The sequence below is a fragment of the Bactrocera neohumeralis genome, chromosome 6, assembly GCF_024586455.1.
Source record: "Bactrocera neohumeralis isolate Rockhampton chromosome 6, APGP_CSIRO_Bneo_wtdbg2-racon-allhic-juicebox.fasta_v2, whole genome shotgun sequence".
In the NCBI taxonomy this organism is placed as follows: Eukaryota; Metazoa; Arthropoda; class Insecta; order Diptera; family Tephritidae; genus Bactrocera; species Bactrocera neohumeralis.
In genome coordinates, this window is record NC_065923.1 from 27,814,405 (window position 1) to 27,831,184 (window position 16,780).

At 33.9% G+C, this 16,780-nt stretch overlaps 1 protein-coding gene across 2 annotated transcripts in view; it reads left to right on the forward strand.

The window, feature by feature from the left end:
• Window positions 1-5,219: 5,219 nt before the first annotated feature.
• LOC126763383 (uncharacterized) overlaps window positions 5,220-16,780 on the forward strand; it is a 68,236-nt gene continuing 56,675 nt past the window's right edge. Inside the window, exon 1 of one of the 2 annotated variants that reach the window (XM_050480847.1) lies at window positions 5,220-5,235. In XM_050480847.1, the coding sequence (XP_050336804.1) occupies window position 5,235 (1 nt within the window). In that variant the 5' untranslated portion in view covers window positions 5,220-5,234. Of the gene's footprint in view, window positions 5,236-5,647; window positions 5,673-16,780 lie in introns of those variants that run through there. The other variant, XM_050480846.1, reaches the window with a different exon arrangement.

Genomic DNA, 16,780 nt, shown 5'->3' on the forward strand with positions numbered 1-16,780 from the left:
AAGCCGGACATGTAATGATTGTTAATTTGTAAGGATAACAACAACAATGAACACACTTAGCTTGTCAAACCGTTAATGCCAAATGTTTGAACAACAAATGGCGGCAGTTACTTGCAACAACAACCGATGAAACATTTCAAAGCTGCGAGGATACAAATACATGCAAACAGTTGTAGGCCTGCAGGGAATAACACTTTGGCTGAAGAAATACATATGTAACTAGTTGATGACTAGCGCAATTTCGCCAAATTTGTAGCCGCTCAAGGTAGAAATATTCAGTATTCAAACAGATATCTTGGAAGGGGCCCGAGAGCCATAGACCCACACTCTTACTTCATACAACGTCGGGCGATCCAAGTAGAGGTACTTTTCTCAATAGCCATTTTTTGACAGATCACGCATAAGTCGTGTTAAGCTGACATGTTATTTTTGTTCACTATTCTCTGGCATTTCATCATGGAAAGACTTACGAACAACGTTTACAAATCATTCAACTTTAACACAAAAATTCACGTTCTTTAAATAATCACAATCGCCCTACTGAGCATACTATTCGCAATACCATCACCCATCTTGAGACCCAGCATGCATTTTTGGATAATATTCGAACGAACAGACCACGTCCAGCACGCAGTGAAAGAAACATAGTACATGTAGCTGAGAGTGGACATGAAGACCATGGATAGTCGATTCGGCGCAGTTCGCAGCAATACAGATTGATCTATGAAACGACTTACTTCGAGAATCATCGGTTTATATTTCTTCAAAAATGATAACCGACTATTTGGTGTCTGAAATTGAAGCTCGAGATCTTGCCGACATTTGATTTCAACAAGACGGCGTCGATTGGACAGCAAGTTCGTGTGATATCACACCGTTAGCCATTTTCCTGTGGGGATATGTGAAGTGTAAAGTCTATACGCTACAGGCAATTGCCTGTCGAACGAGTCATTGAAAATTGGACTCAACGGATGGACCATTTGAGGCGAAGCCGCGGCCAATATTTGAAAGAGATAATCTTCAAAAACTAAATGCAAAAGAATTTTCTTTCAAATGATAATAAACATTTCCCATTGAATTTGAAGTTTCTGTGTTTTTCCTTTAAAAGTGTAGAAAACCTTGAAATGGATCATCCTCTATATCTGATAACACGGAAAGACCGCTCGTGGCGGCCATTTTTGTTTCATTTCTTTAGTAGTTGTGTGCACGCTTGAAAATTGTCTAAGATTATTATGATTCACGATTTCCGTTGGCTACTTTAAGAGCTCTGTCTTCTCAGATTAGGCCCATTTCTAGCTTAATGGCTTGTCAACAAATAAAGTTGTCGCTGTTAGGGTGAGTAAAATTCTCGCGGGGTTCAATTGAATCCTTAAAAATGGACCATTTGGTACGGATGGTGCGGATCGACGCTCACGATCTCTATTTCCAACAAGACGGTGCGCCGCCGCATTTTTCAAGTATAAACAGGTGGCGGAGCCGTGTTGGACGTTTGGGTGACAATTAGCTCAAATCATAAATGGCATACATGTATAGGCATAACCAAAATCAAAAAGAAACAACACCTATTTCGAAAAAATATGAGTGCTTCATTTTAACATCACATCATTCTTGTTGGCAGACCTCAAAAGATGTCGTCTCAAGTATTTTGTAAAGTAATTTGATAAAAAGTAAGTCCAATCCAATTTTGTGATAAACGAAAAAAAGATGATCCGATCTCTTTATCTCGAATAACCTCCACTAGAGACTAGAGACTGTTCGTAGTCTCTCTTGGTAAATAATGCCGTCCATTGTGTCTCAGTAGAAGGGGTCGATTTCTTCTGGCGATTTACAATGGAATGGCTGGGTCCCACATGATCTTGGCATGGAATTGTCAAAGTCTTTCTGGATTGCGGTAAATCGCAAGAGCTCTAATGAGCAAAGTTTACCTCTCCCCATTTAGAGAGGTTTTAACTGATCATTGTCCAATCGGCATGTACGTAAAAACTTTTCGGGATACCCGTTGATTGTCACGCCTTTGCAAAAAAAAAGACAAAATCACCTTGAATCTTACATCTTCAGCCATCCAGCTGAACTGGCGGAAGTAGAAATATAATGCCTAAGCATATTTGAGATATGTTCAAGGTGCTCTACAGACACATGAGTTCCAATTACAGGAGTTTTTTGGCTTGACAAAAAACATGCCATTAGTAGATCACATATAATTGCCATCCTGGAGATCTATGGCTGAAGTGAACTTAAAACAAGAAAAAACGTTAACTTCGGCTGCACCGAAACTAATATACCCTTTACAGGTGCATTTCTTTTAGTAACTTTGTGGTCGGTTTATACGGAAGCTATTTGCTATAGTAAACCGCTCTGATAAATTTTTTCGGAAATTATATTATTATCGTCAAATGAGGAAGTTTCCCACAAGCATTTGATTCCGATCATTCAATTTGTATGGCAGCTATATGCTATAGGTAACCGATCTGAACAATTTCTTCGGAGATTAGAAAATAATCTATAGAAAATAATCTATACCAAATTTCAGTCGAATATATCTAGTCAAATGTGAAAGTTTTCCATAAAAGAACTTGATTCCGATCGTTGTTCCGACAAAATTTTAAAACGATATCTTAAAAACTGAGGGACTAGTTCGTATATATACAGACGGACAGACGGACATGGCTAAATCGACTCAGCTCAACATAATTTAAGTTTGCCACGAAGTTTATATCTGATAACTTATATATATACTTTATAGGGTCTCCGACGCTTCCTTCTGGGTGTTACAAACTTCGTGGCAAACTTACCCTGTTCAGGGTATAAAAATAAACCGTTATCCATCGCAAGCGAGTTTTCAAAGGATAAAATGGTACAAAAAGAAGTTTCTTTTGATTTTTATCGGTCAGTCTGAATAAAATACTATCGAAACACTGACCTGAACAATTTTCTCGGAGATTTTTGCGTTGTTTTTGACAATAATCTCTGCCAAATTTCGTAAATACATTATAATAGTCAAATAAAAAACTATTCCGTACAAGGACTTGATTTTGATAGGTCTAATTGTATGACAGGTCTAACATCGGCAGTGCCAAGAAATGAGAAAATTATGCGAAAGGTCGCGAGTGGACGATAACTTAAAAAATTTAGGAACTAGGTCGCCTATATGCAGGCAGACAGACGGACATATCTAAATAACTCCGCTCGTCACGCAGATCATTTATATACGTAAGTACTTATATACTTTAAAGGGTTTCCGACGTTTCTTTCTGGGTGTTAAAAACTTTGTGGCAAACTTAATATACCATATTCAAGCTACAAAAATCGTGTGCAGAAGAGTTAGACTTCGTTTGGAGTTTCGAAGCTCCAACTTCAATTTCAAAAACGGTTATATCTGGGAAAATGTGAAGAGTAATGAAAGAGATGAAAGTCATACATCGATGAACAAAGACACCAGGCTTATACGATGACAACATCCGATGAGTTGACGTTACGAGTTTTTGAGAGAAAGGCCCTGCGGAAGATATATGTTCCTTTGCGCATTGGCAACAGCGAATACTGCATTCGATTGAACAATGAGCTGTACGAGATATACGACGTCATTGACATAGTTCAGCGAATTAAGAGACAGCGGCTACGCTGGCTAGGACATGTTGTCCGAATGGATGAAAACACTCCAGCTCTTTAAGTATACGACGCAGTACCTGCCAGGGGAAGCAGGAAAATAAGACCTCTACTCCGTTGGTAAGACGAGGTGGAGAAGGACCTGGCTACACTTGGAATCTCCAATTAGACAAAGGTCATGTCGTTTGTATGGATGAGAACACTCCAGCTCTTTAAGTATTCGACGCAGTACCCGCCTTGGGAAGCAGAGGAAAATAAGACCTCTACTCCGTTGGTAAGACGAGGTGGAGAAGGACCTGGCTACACTTGGAATCTACAATTAGACAAAGTAATGAACGACTGGCACGCCGTAGTAAACTCGGCTATAATCGCGTAAGCGGTGTCTACGCCAATAAAGAAGAAGAAGAATGAAATAGATGGTGCACTAAAACCAAAGCAATTCCTGCAAGGATAGCAAGCACGAGTCGCATCTGTGATTATATATGTATGAATGCACATACATACATATATACAAATATGCCTGCATGTTTACAAAAAAAAAATCAAACCTCGTTCAAAGCTATTTTTAGCTTTAAGCAAATCGTTTTTTTCCTTTTGTAGCGTGCCATGCGCCACCAGGATGGCAACGGCAGACGGTGAATTGTGGTAAGCGTGATTGCTCCATTTACTTGTGCTCAAGCTTATCAACAGCAACTAAGACGGTGCAACAGCAACAACAACAACAACAGTGACGGAGAGTAAGCAACTAAAATGCGCATGTCTCAACAATGTGGATGGAATAGAGTGGCTCCTGAGAGTACGTGTGTGTGTGCATTGATGATAGCATTTGTTTGTGTGTGTGTGTGTGTGTATAGCTATATATGTGTGTATATGTGGCTATATGTGTGTGTGGGTGCTTTCGATGGCTCAACACATGACCATCACAACGTCTACACGAGCAGCCAGAAATGCCGACACAACTATTACAACAACAGCAACAACAACAATGCGGTCAATAACAATAACAACGAGCGGAGCACGAGGAAATCAACAAAAAAATTGAAAATAAATACAAAAACAAAATGTAGCAAAGTAAAAGGCTGCAAATGCCGATAAACAAATCAAAAGCGCCGAAACGGCAATAAGGAAGCACAGCAGCAAAACACAGCCAAGTGGCTGGCGGATACCAACACACATACGGCCAAAGTACATACATATATTAGAAGGACACATGAGGCCAAGCAAACGCAACGCGGGCAATCGAAGCGCACAATTGAAATCATATTTTAGTCGGAAACGCGTCATGCAGTTCGTTTGTGTAATGAGCGCATCGCTGCAGTGGGAATTCAACAGCAGCAAAAAAAGGATTCATACACATACACACACATACATATAAGTGAAGTATGTATGGACGCTCGACTCGACTGCTGCTACGCTGCTTAGTGCGGTGAAATAGTGATGAGCCAGCAATTAAATCGCTCAAGCTCAAGGATAACGCGAAAAATTGACATTGAATGCGCTGTAAATAGTCGGTAATGAAGTCGAAGATAAAGTTGAGTGCACGATAAATTAAAGTAAATTAAGGAAAAGTGAAAACCAGCGCACATATTTGCTGAAAAGCCAAGAAAGTGAGCGTGAAATAGCGAAAAAGTAAGTGCAGTTGGTGAAAACAAATGCGGAAAGTGCATGCGTTAGCAAAAAAAAATGCAATAGTAACTAAACAAAAACAACAAAAAATATTTGCATTAATTTTAAACAAATTTCTGCATTTTTCAAATAAATTTTCACAAAAAAGTAAATAAATTTACGCAAAAAAAGTAAATTTTGTGCTAGAAAGCGTGCGAAAATGCCAAGATAGAAATGCAGCAAGCTTGAAAAAATATTTTGCCCATAAATTTTAATGCAGCTCAGTGCAAATTTAATTGGAAATTAACTTGAAATTCGTGTGGCAAGGCGCAGCGCTGGAATATTTGCTTATGTAAATAAAAATAATAATATAAATAGAAGAAAAGTAACAACAACAACAACAAAAGTGTTTGCGAAAATCGGTATTTGTGGCACAAGTTGCAAGGGTTGCATGCCAGCGTGTAAGTGCATTTCAATGGCATACTCGTATGCATAAGTGTATTTGTGTATGTGTAGGTGTGTGTGGCACTCATTTTTGATTTATAAGCATAGTAGAATGCAGACTGAGTTCATGTTGAGCACTAAAGACTAATAGTTGTATACAATTGTTGTTGTTTGTTTACTGCATATTATTTGAAAATTATCATGTTAAAATAAAATTAAATATTATGATCATAACAAAAATTAAGTTTCGAAGCTCACTTAGATTTATTTAATAATTTATTTTTAAATGCTTAAATTTTAATAAAACGAAAAAACGTATTTTTAGACTAAAAATGTTATTAAAAATTATTTCAATATTTTTAAAATAAAATTTTGTAAAAAAAAGTTAAAAGCTAATTAAAAATTTTTTGTTTTACTCTTCTTTCATAATTATTTTATTTGTAATTAATATATGCAATTAATTATTACAAAAAAAAATAATAATAACAATAAAAGTTCAAAACGAAAAACTAAAACAAATACAAAATCCATTTCAAAACTAAAAAATTTTCGAAAAAGCAATTTTTGTTACTTTAAATTTAATTTTTATGAAAAAATTAATTAAAGTTGCAGTAAATAATGCATAATTTAAATAATTAACATTTTTCCTTAATTTTTTTTCATGAAAAATTCAATTAATTTACAAGCAATAATGCATTAAAAAATTATTTCATTAATAGTTTAGTTAATTTTTATTTTATTTGAAAAAAAAAATATTTTTTATTAAAAAAATGAAAGTTCCTAAATACACCACAACAAATAAAAAATCCATTTCAAAACTTACAATTATTCAAAAAAGCATTTTTTTACTTAAAAATTTAATTTTTATGAAAAAATTTAATTAATTTTCAAGAAAATAATGTATTCAAAAATAATTTAATTAGCGTTTTTTGACTTTTTTGTTTTGTAATCTCAAATACAGGATTAAAATATAAAAAAAAAAAGCATACAAGCATTGAAAAAAATAAAAAAAAACGTAATCTTACAATTAATATTTATTTTCAAGTTTTAACTCCAACTACCGGGTTGAAAAGTAAAAAATAAAATTTTTAAACTCCAGCACATAATTAAGAATTATTTTAGTATTAACTTTTTTTGCGTTAATATTAAAAATTAAAATTTCCAAATTTCAATTTATTCAAATTTTATTTAAATTTTCAAATTTTAATCGATTTTCGATTTTCATTTTTGAATCCCAAACATCTTGGATTAAAAAATCCCAAGGGTCATGGATTATTATCAGATTTATAATTAAATATTAATTAAATTTTTAATGTAAACATCGAGATTAAAAAATTAAAATTTAATTTTTAATGCAAAGTTTTTGAATTAAAACCTTGCTCCCAAGCAATTTTTACTTTTATACCAAAATTAAAAAAGATATATTATCAAAAAATTTTTATTTTGATATTTTTTATGAAAAATTTAATTAAATTTCAATAAATATAATTATTGTAATTCAAAATTTTATTTTACGAAAATATAGTAAAAATTAAGAGAAAAATAATAATAAAAAATTTTTAATTAAAAATAAATTTAAGTGTAGAGCGCCACGTATGGAAACGAGAATTTTTTTGGATGCAGTTTACTATGTATAAATTATATATAAAACATTAAATACAAAAAATAAGATATTGACTTTTTTTAATGAAAATAATTTAAACAAATATTAACACAAAAATTTAAAATTTTTAAAAATTAAAGGAAATATATTTAAATAAATTGTAATAACTATAAATTAAATTTGTTTAAGTCATTTTTTTTATTTATTTGTTTTATAAAAATACTGCGATGAATAAAAATTGTAGTTTTTTACATTTAATTTAAATAAATTGCAATTAGATTACATAAAATTTCCAATTCATAAATTTTAATTTTATTTATTTATTTCATAAATTATGTAATGTTTAAAAAACAAATTTTTTCCATTTTGATTTTTCATAATTTGTTTTCCTGCATTTCAGAAAAACTCAAAAAAAAAAATTAAAAAGCAAAAATTTACTCTATAATAGTTTATAAAAACAATCAATAATTTTAATTTATTTAGTTGATTTCATATATATGTATATTAGCTTGGCTGTAAATAATCCCAATTTTCCTTACGCTACTCTCCACAATTAAATTAATATTTGATTACTCTATGCTTGCTCATAAATTCTGCACGCCACTGCGTATACGCAACCTTAAGTAGCCAAAATGAATAGCAACTTGTGTTCATGAAAGAAAAACTTAAGCTTTATTGTATTTTTTTTTAGCAACATACACACACGAATTATAGTAGTAAAATCAATAACTCATTAATACGAAAGAAATGTGTAGTTAGATTTATATTTTCTTAAGGCAGCACGAAACTCGGCAGACACGCACCATACACTTGCGGTAGGGTAATGTGGCAGTGAGTAGTGTCACAAAACGTAAAAGTTGTTTGGTGATAACGAAAATAAATATCGTAATCAATAAGTCTAATATGGGTGTTGTACCTATGTAAATATGTATGTATGTGTTGTATATATTATAAGTTGCGACAATAAATTGAGACGTCATTTTGCTTTAGCAACAGCATATGAGGGTAGTTGGCTGAAAACGTGAATTTTGTAGAGCAAATATTTGAAAAAAATGTGTGTTATTTACCACTGCTGGTGCAAATTGATTCTGAATATAATATCTACAAGTTTATATTAACATTAGTTTTTCTTAGATTCTCAGAACCGGCATGAGTAAAGGCTTGTTTTTTAGAACTCAGGCTTGTACAAAAGGATTTCTTCTTTGAGCTAGAAAGTGGGTGTATGCTATAAAATAGTAAGAAAACTATCAATACTATTAAAAAGCAGAATCTTAAAGGCTAGAATATTTTATGAGACGTTTTTTCATGGCGGGAGTACACTTATAGGCTTGCCACTACCTTCCGCCGGAGAGCGGGTAGTCGAAAAAACTATTTTTTTCTTGTGTAGGTTGATACAGCATTGCTCTATCGTCCTCTGTAGTGTTAGTGAGAACCTCAATGAAGTATGTAGTTGTACAACAGTGTTTATTTTATTGTCGGATTGAACCTAATATTTTGACTATTCTTCCCATTTTTATCAAACTAACGAGGTCTTATGGTCTAACACAAGCACATCAACAACCAGTCCAATTTTCCATACACTTGCTAAAAGTCTTTTAACTTGTGTAATGACTCTAATGAAGCAGTTGGTAGAGTTGTTTGTCATTGAAGACTGGCGGCGGCACCTTCAGTCTGATTCATCATTCAATCAGACTGTTAAGGGGGTATTCTGGTCTAGAAATTTAAAAAATCGATTTTTTTTATATTTTCAAAGTTTAACTATTCAAGAATATGTGTACAAGAGGATTTTTCAAAATTCAAATTATTTTCGGAGATATAGGCATTTTTCTGACCCGGCATCCAAACTGGTTCGGCCGGAACTAATCGAACAAAAGACTTTACGCGAAACTTAAAACGCGTTTTTCTCAAAACTCACTTTTTCGGAACGATACCCACGATTTCTCAGGTTCTACTGGACCGATTTACTTGAAATTTTTATAGAGTCTTCTTTATAGGCTTGTCTATGGTTGGAACTAGCCCCATCCCCAAATATTTATTTTTATTATTTTTAAAAAATTCGAAATAGTCAGAAAAAGTGATCCAAAAAAACTTTTTTTTTTCAGGCAGTCGCCATTTTGTGAAAAAAAATTTTTCCACTTTTCCGTAGTTCCGCCCATTGCGACATTATTCTAGATTAATAATCTTTTTTTTTTTGGTTTCAGATAACTAGGAGGGTTGAAATCATGGGTATGGTCACGTGGAAATTTTTAGAGACCCCCCACTTCGTCAGCTCATAATTTTTGAAATTTTTTACTTTTTTTAGTTTTTAATTTTTTTCTGTACTCTTCTAAATTAACAAATAACTAATAAAAAAATGGATAGTAAAAATATTAATTGCCTTTTTTTACGACACTTTAAAAATTATCTGAAATTCATGCTTCTAGACCAGAATACCCCCTTAAATCGATCTATAGGAAATGTTAAGAACATCTGCTAACTCTCTAAGGCTAACACGAGTTTGTTGTTAGATTTCGCTTTAACGTTCTTAGACGAACCCTTTTACGAGAGTACTTTTAATTACTTAGTGCTGGTCAAATTTGAGCAGTCGCTGTCGAAGGAAGATATTTGCGTGTATTTTCCACCAAAATTGGCGAAAAAAAATCGTTAACTCCAGCAACACCGGAGATATAAGTAATAAACAAGTTTTCGCACAAGAACTTGATCCAATCGTTCAGTTTATTTGGCAGCTATATGCTATATGTAATGATCTTATCGGCTGTTCCGATAAATGAGCGGCTTCGTGGGGAAAAAAATACTTCCCAAAATTTCAGTTTGGTATCGCAAAGACTGAGTGACTAGTCCGCGTATATACAGAAGAACAGCCTGATCAGGGTATAATTGGGGATAATATATAAATATCTGCATATACATACGAGCATGGGTGTGGAATTTGTATACTTTTTATATTTTTTAACTCAAAGACAGCATTAGTATTCATATTTATTTTCATTCATATTAACTTTCTTCTTTTTGAGATTTGCTTTCCCTACATATCCTCTTCAAATTTTAATATCATCTCCTTCAGACGAGTAGAGTTTTGGAGTGTTTACTAATCTTGCAACATATGCCAATAAAGTATTTGACTTGCTTCACCCTTCACTCTTAGACTCGTTCGTCTATTGCCACACGGGCATTTTTGTTAGTATATACTATAAGTAGATTTGCATTTGAAACTGATAATATTTGTTTATGGAAATAGGGATGAAACTTCATAATTTATTTCTTAATGACAGAAGAGTTTTTATAATTTTGAAATTGGAAAAGAACATCAGAAAATCTATTCAAATTCCACGAAATGTCATTGTATGGCGAAAAGAGTGATTTTTGGAGCTGATGACTACGCGAAAACTATTATGAGACCATATTTTTTAAACTAACTTATACTAATATAATAGGTCTAGTGAGAGAAATTCAATAGATGGCATTAGTAATCTTTACCACGCGTTGTGTACGGATTAAACTTAAACTGTCAAAGGTGCACGATGCTATGCCAATTGTGGAAAAACCCAATGAAATAGTGGAAATTGTCGAGTCCGACCGCTAAACGCTGCTAAATCGCAATTAAATTGATACTTTTCTGAAGCGATGATGAAAAGTGAATTACTTACAACAACGTTAAACGAAAGCAATAACGGTCGTATCGCGATGAGCAGACGCAAAGATGTCCAAGCCAGGATTAACGGTAAAGAAGATGGTGCAATTGGCAGGGAATTATTAATAACGACCTGTCCCCTACGGCTAAACTCTTAATTTGAAACTGTTCTATCGACCGTTTGATGGAAGCGACCATCCAGAAGCGACCAGCTTTGCTCTATAGAAAGGGAATAGTGATCCATCAGGACACACAAGATCACACTCATCGGTAAAAACTCGTCAGACCCTCCGGGAACTTAGATTGGATAGATAGACGAGGCTTGCACCGCAACTTGAGCTGCCCTCTCTTAAATCATACAGACTCACCTAGCCCTAGCATATTGATAAAGTCCAAGTGCTAGTGAGGCGATGTGAGTCATATTTGGGAACATGGATCCAAGGGCCTTTATCTTCCGCATGCAGACTGCTATGCAGTCAATTAGCAGATGTTCTGGAGTTTCAGGCTACCTTTATCAGAACCAGCTAGAGTTTCTTTAGCTTGCTGTGACGCATGCCTTGAAGTTATTGCCAATTTCTCTTTTTTGCGGAGCAGTTCCTTTAAGGTATGGGGACCCACCGCGATGAAGGATTCAGGTTCTACTATGTTAGTGGATGCTGCGGAGCGGGCGAACTCATCAGCCAGCTCATTCCCGCTTACACCTTTGTGATCGGGCACCCAGATGTGGTCCACTTGGTTACGTTGCGCTAGGTAATTCAGCCGTTCTCTACACTCCTGCACCAGTAGCGATTTGATTTCATAAGCAGATATCGTAGGCAGATGTTGGAGGTTTATCTCTAAGCACCGACTTATGGCAAAGACTTTTGCCTGAAAATACTCGAAAAACTTCCCATAGGTATCACCCTTATTTCCATTTGTTTGATGCGTGGGCGTGGCGAATGGCCTGAAGAAAAGCTTGTGAATGTAGCGACTGTTCCAATTTTTTGACAATAGGAACGAGGGTTTCTTAAAAGTGGTATTATGAAATTACCTACAAAATGGCAACAAGTTATCGAACAAAGCGGTGCAGATTGAACCAAAATCTGGATCCCTCTAATTATCCCAAATTAAACCTTAATTTTAAAGCAAAATAATGGATTTTTTAACTAGACCTTTAGTATGTGGAAAGGGAATATCAATGAATATTATGATTAAATGTGTGTTAAGGAGCTCGTGTTGGCTACTGTTTTCAACAGGACATGGTGCGCTGTCCTGTTACTTTGCTTGTCAAACTATTCAGGTTAACTAAGCATCAGGCTGCTAGAGTTCGTCTTAAACAAAGAGAAAGCTTTAAAAAGTTCAAACAAAACGCTTTATAACAGTTAACACAAATATAAAAATTTTAAAGTATGCGTGGGTGGACAGTCGGTTAATTGATTGATTAACTAGTAGGCCAAAGAAATATTGCAATGACAGTCAATCAAAATAAATATTATTGCGTAAATTAATCCATTTATTTCGTTTTAAGTAATTATTTGTTAAAATTACCATTGATAATAAAAACTACCCTTATTTCCATTTGTTTTGCAACTTGTGGCTATAAGTTTTGAATAAAATGTTTGTTAACTGTGTATAGCTTAACCCTCTCGATGATAAATTGCTTGAATTATATTATTCAAATAAAATGGAAAATTTGAATATCAACCACCGACACACCTAGAGATAGACGGGATTAAACCATGTTTTTTAAATCTATTAAAATTGTGATAAATGTCCAACTAAAAATACCGAAATTGAATACAATTCGTTCATACATTCTCCGCTTGTTGTTTCTTAAACTTATTCCATGTAAGATAAAAAATTATCTTAATCGTTAAGAAACTCTCGGCCAATAATTACGATTCTTTTTCTATATAAAGCCTTTCATGCGCATTCTCTACTGTCTTCTTTTTCTACCGCCCGACAGCCAGATATGAATTTTTCTATCTGATAATAAAAAAATATCAAAATGTAAGGCGGAGAATATTCTCGTTACAATTAATAGCTGTCTAAGAACCTATTTTTCAGAGTACCAAGCGACCAAAAGAATAAATTTTTTTGACCCGCTTTAATACCACTATGAGCAAAAAATAGTAAGTCTTTGTTCATAATTTATTCTCTAAAATCTATGTCGTCCCTCTCAAAGCAATCCCCCATGGCCGCATTACATTTGTGCCAACGTTTTGCGAATCCTCGAGTCAATTTGTGGAATAGCCTTGAATGTACGTAGCGATTCACGTTTAATGCCTTCAATTGACTCAAAACGGTCTTTCGGAATGCTGAATAGTCAGAAGTCACACCGAGCTAAATCAGGTGAATACGGTGGTTGCGGCACGATATTGGTTGAAAATTTGGCGAAAAACTCACGAAGAATCAATGCTCTATGTGACGGTGCAAAAATCAATAGCTGTCCGCCTATAATTCAGTCCTCTTTTTAAGAACAGCTTCGAGCAAATGAGATATAACTCTCAAATAGTATTTCTTGTTGAAAGTTTAGACGGTTGGAAGGAATACGGAATACACCACACCTCGATAATTCAGAAAACTGTCAACATAACCTCTTTTTTTGACCTGCTTTGACGTGGTTTTTTCGGCTTCGACTCACCTCTGCCACGATATTCGGCCGATTGATCGTCTGTTTCCGGGCATAAGTAAGCATAGATCCAAGACTTAACTTCAGTAACAATACATTTCATTACATCCTGTTAGTCGGAAAGCTTTGCTTCATAGTTTTTAACGCGACGCTATTTTTCGAAAAAATTTAGTGATTTGAAACCAATAGTGCTTTCACTTTTCTTAGGCCAAAGTGATCTTTCAAAATTATTTTTAGCGATCCTTCCGATATTCCAAAGATGTCGGTAAGATCTCTGACTGTTAGTCGTCGATTCTCAAGCACCAATTCCTTTATTTTATTGACGTGCTGAACATCAATTGATGTTGATGGCTTTCTCGACCCTCCGTGAATAATTTGTACTAATCATAAAAACTTACTCGCCACAAATTATTATCCCCGAAGGCCTTTCAAACATTCTGAACGTTTCGGCAACAGAAATTTGATTCCGCACACAAAATTTAATGGAACTTCTTTGTTGAATAATTTCATTCATTGTAAAAATCGCCGAATGCACTTTTTTTACTTCAGAAAGACAAACGTATACTAAACACTAATGTTTATTTTGATTTGACATTTGGCTCACTGACATACCAACCCATTTTTTCTACTTCGACAAATGGGTTTTCGCACGAAATTTAAATTAAAAAGTCTTACTACTTTTTGACCATAGAAAATCTATAGAAACATTAGACATTCAAAAAAAGAAGGTATAGTTCAGTGTTGAATGCACAGATATTTTGTTGAAGGGTAGTTCTCTTTTTATACAGGTTACTCTAAAGATGTCTATGGTTTATAATAAGGCTCATAGCGGAATACTTGTTTGTTCGGAACCAGCGCTGAGGCAGGCCAAGAGATTCGTGTATACGCGATTATGGTTCTTTTCTATCTGATTCTTTTCCATTATTCCAATTTAGTGGATCTGGCTGCCTATAAAATATTTTCAAATACGGCGTATCGAATATTGGTTCCCAATAATTAATCACAACACTAATTTGCCAACAAATTCGTATATGTGATTATATTGCTACTCTTAAGAGCTCTTAAAGTGTGAAATTTGTTTAAAATTTTTTATGCGAACATTTCTCCGACACAAAAGTGTCTAATTTTATATATTTACATATACACAGACAGACATACATACATACATACACATATACATACATATCTATAAATTACTTAAAATTTGGCAGCAGTTTGTCCACAATAACAACAACGTGACCAGAAGCGGGCAACAAGTGTGAAGAGTCAAAGTAATTTTAAGCATTCCCCCTTTTGTTGTTGCTATTTTTGTTATTGCTGCTGCTGTCGTTGCTGGCAATGCTATGTTCCTTAGACTCCTTCGAGCCAAACTGTCGAATAGCCGCCATTACTTCGTCGCAAATGCACACACATATACATCCGTATTCAAAAACACACACATACACAAACACATATGCATGTTATATATATGAGTTTTTATATAAACGGTAGCTGATAAGATTGCATATGGCTGGCGCATTCAGTATGTGAACTTTTGTGAATGCAAAGAGGTGTGTTGCGGTCAGCGCACTGCATCACCGAACCGTTTAATTATAAACGACACTTTTTTTTCGCCGTCAATCATTTATAAATAAAATCCGAAATGAACTGCCTGCTGCGCTTAATTAACGGTCATTGTGATTACGCAGCGTCACGAGAATTCTTCGGCCAGTTCTTCCAACACCTCGACTGAGTACACATTGCTGAAGTGCTGAACACACTTGGGCCAAGTGCGTCTGTCAGCAGTACCGAGTACTGTGTACAAATATAGATTTGTAAGGCATTTCCTGCAGGGAAGCCACGGAGAACACAGTGCATACAAAAACTACGTGACACGACATTTGCTCGGTTTATTTTTTCTTCAATGGAAAAATTCGGAATACCAGAGTGAAATAGTCGATGCTGTGCAGAGTTTTCAAAATATGATATAAATATATAGTATATGTAAGTGTGTTAAGGTGTGTGTGGGAGAGTGCTTTTCAAGGTACATACATTTAAATAAATCGTGACCACATTAGTGGTGACGCGGCGGTGACAGCTAAAAGAGTAACAGCGTGCTGAGGGCGCCGATATAAGTATGTATGTACATATGAATTGACGAAGACAAATTTTCAAAACAAAAGTTGAAGAAAAAAAATATAGAAAAAAAATTAAATTACAAAAAAAAAAATAAAAACGAGAAAAAACGTCTTAAACGAGTAAAGAATAGAAAACAATTTAATTAAAAAAAAATTAAAAATAATTTTAAACAAAAAAATAAAAATTCTAAAAGAAGTAATATTATAAATATGGATTAAAAATTAAAAATTGTATTTCTTTTTGTTTAATTAAATAACAAAAAAAAAATTAAAAACGAGAAAAAAGTCTCATATTCGAGTAAAGAAAAAAAATTGATTAAAAAAATTGAAAATAATTTTAAAAACAAAAAAATTAAAAATTCTTAAAGAAGAAACATTAGAATGAAGGAGAAAAATAAAAAATATATATGTACAAAAAAATTTAAATCACAAAAACAAAAATAAAAACGAGATATAAGTCATATACGAGCAAAGAATAAAAAAAAAAATTATTTAAAAGGAAAAAATCGAAATTCTAATAGGATAAGAATGAAGGACTAAAAATCTTAAATAAAAAAATATAAAAAATTCATCACAAAAAATTTTAAGTGCTAAAAAGAAGAATATTAGAATTAATCATTAAAAATGGAAAATGAGAAGAAAAATAAGAAAAATTAAAACCACAAACAAAATTTAAAATTCTAAAAACAATAATATTATTAAAATCGTATAAAAAATGGAAAATAAAAATTAAAAAAAAAATAAAAATAACTACAAAAGGTCATCCTAGCCGAACCAAACAGCCAACCGCTCCGCGCTGCCCAGCGTCATTCGTCCGAAATCGAAATGGAAAAACGGCAAATCGTGGAGATTCAATGAATGTCGCCGCTCGTTGATCACCATGAATATTGTCGCGACTGCGACTAGCGATCGCTGGTCGATCAGTCAGCAGATGCATAACGCAACGAACGACGAACGGACGCACATTGGCATGTTCGCAACGCACCGTTCAGTAGTAGAGTAATAGAAAAAAAATTAAAATAATTATTTTCGAATAAATTTGTGCAGTGACTGTCCATAAGAAAAGTAGGTCCACAAATAATTTTCCAAGCAATTGTCAAAAAAATGTATATGGCAACACTAGGTACACAAAAAAATCGACTAAAGTGCGTGTGAACCAACGA